The 1,305-nt window shown below is 63.8% G+C and overlaps 1 protein-coding gene across 1 annotated transcript in view; it reads right to left on the bottom strand.

The window, feature by feature from the left end:
• The window catches only part of AIM1L (absent in melanoma 1-like), a gene marked incomplete at its 5' end in the record, with an annotated part of 6,453 nt that extends 5,225 nt beyond the window's left edge, over positions 1-1,228 (bottom strand). Inside the window, 2 exons of the mRNA XM_010186530.1 lie at positions 64-108; positions 662-1,228. Coding sequence (XP_010184832.1) covers positions 64-108; positions 662-1,228 — 612 coding nt within the window. The remainder of the gene's footprint in view (positions 1-63; positions 109-661) is intronic.
• Positions 1,229-1,305: the final 77 nt, after the last annotated feature.

The raw sequence follows: 1,305 nt of genomic DNA, 5'->3' as shown, positions 1-1,305 counted from the left end.
GGGGGCTCTCCCTTTGGCCCCGGGTCCCCTCTGCCCGTCCCAGCCCTGCCATGCTCCCCTTACCTTGCCGGGTCTGGTGTTGATCTTCTCAAAGCCGTCCTTGTCCTCCTGCCTCACACACACAGGGGTTTGGGGGTGTGAGGGGCGCGGGGGGACATCGGTGGTGTCAGCCATCGTCCAGCAGTGCAGGCTAGCGTCTGGCATCTGGCGAGTCCTCCCACCGCCCCAAGCAGCCACACCTCGGGATTCTTGCGCTGCTGGTGACAGCCTCCCTGCCCGGGACCCTCCCATCGTCGTTGGTGGCAACCCAGGATCCTCCCATCATCCAGGGTGACAACCTAGCATCGCTTGACCTGGTACCCTTCCATAACCTGCCCTGGTACCCTGCTGTCACCCAGGGTGCTTCCCTCCCATCACTCATCCATAACCTATGGATGGGGTTCTGGCCATCTCACCATCCATCCCAGTACCCTTCCACTACCCACCCCAGTACCCATCCATCACCCATCCCAGTACCCTCCCATTACACCAGAGTCTTTCACTCCATGGCCCCTCTGACAGGCAGCACAAGCCCCATTCTGGGACCCCAAGGTCCATACCCCCATACCCTCTGCATGCCCGGGGGGCAGAGCTGCTCCCCAAGTGTTTGGGATTCACTCACCAGGACATCAGTGGGACACAGGGCCATGGCACTCTCTGACTCTTTGGTGACAGGAGGAACAGAGCCGGGACTTGGAGCTTCCAGCACGGCCACCTCAGGGCCAGGGTGGTCACCACCGTTATGGTCCCTGGGGGCGGGCGAGCCCGTGCCCCCCATGTCCTGCAGCGAGGCGGCGTTGGGGGCCATGAAGCGGCTGTAGAGCACACTGTTGTCCAGGCGTGAGTAGGGCTTTGCCTCCTCACCCACAGCCCCCCGGTGCTCCAAAAAGTGGGAGAGCAGTGCCATGCCCTTGAGGACGTTCCCTCGGAAGAGGAGGCTGCGGTCGGACAAGGCCCCAGCCACCGCTTTAGCCTTTTCCTCTGCCTCTGCCTGCCTCAGTGTCCCTGGGAGCGAGCCCCCATCCACCCAGCCATCACTATCCCTGGGTGTCCCATGGTGGGACCCCATCAGTGCCTGCTCTTGAGGGCTCAGGTAGGGGTTCTCTATCTCCAGCTCCTCCTCCTCCTCCTCCTCAGGGGTCTCCTCCCGCTGCCTTGGTGAGCCTTGTGCCAGCAGCTCCCGCAGGGCCTGGGGCAGGGAGATGGGGGCGCGAGGGACAACGCGGTCCTCATGGATGGGGGGCAGAGCCACGCAGCGACCCAGCG

The sequence above is a fragment of the Mesitornis unicolor genome, unplaced genomic scaffold (genome assembly GCF_000695765.1).
Source record: "Mesitornis unicolor isolate BGI_N332 unplaced genomic scaffold, ASM69576v1 scaffold28720, whole genome shotgun sequence".
In the NCBI taxonomy this organism is placed as follows: Eukaryota; Metazoa; Chordata; class Aves; order Mesitornithiformes; family Mesitornithidae; genus Mesitornis; species Mesitornis unicolor.
The sequence above is the reverse complement of the archived record's forward strand: the minus strand, read 5'-3'. Positions and strand labels throughout refer to the sequence as shown.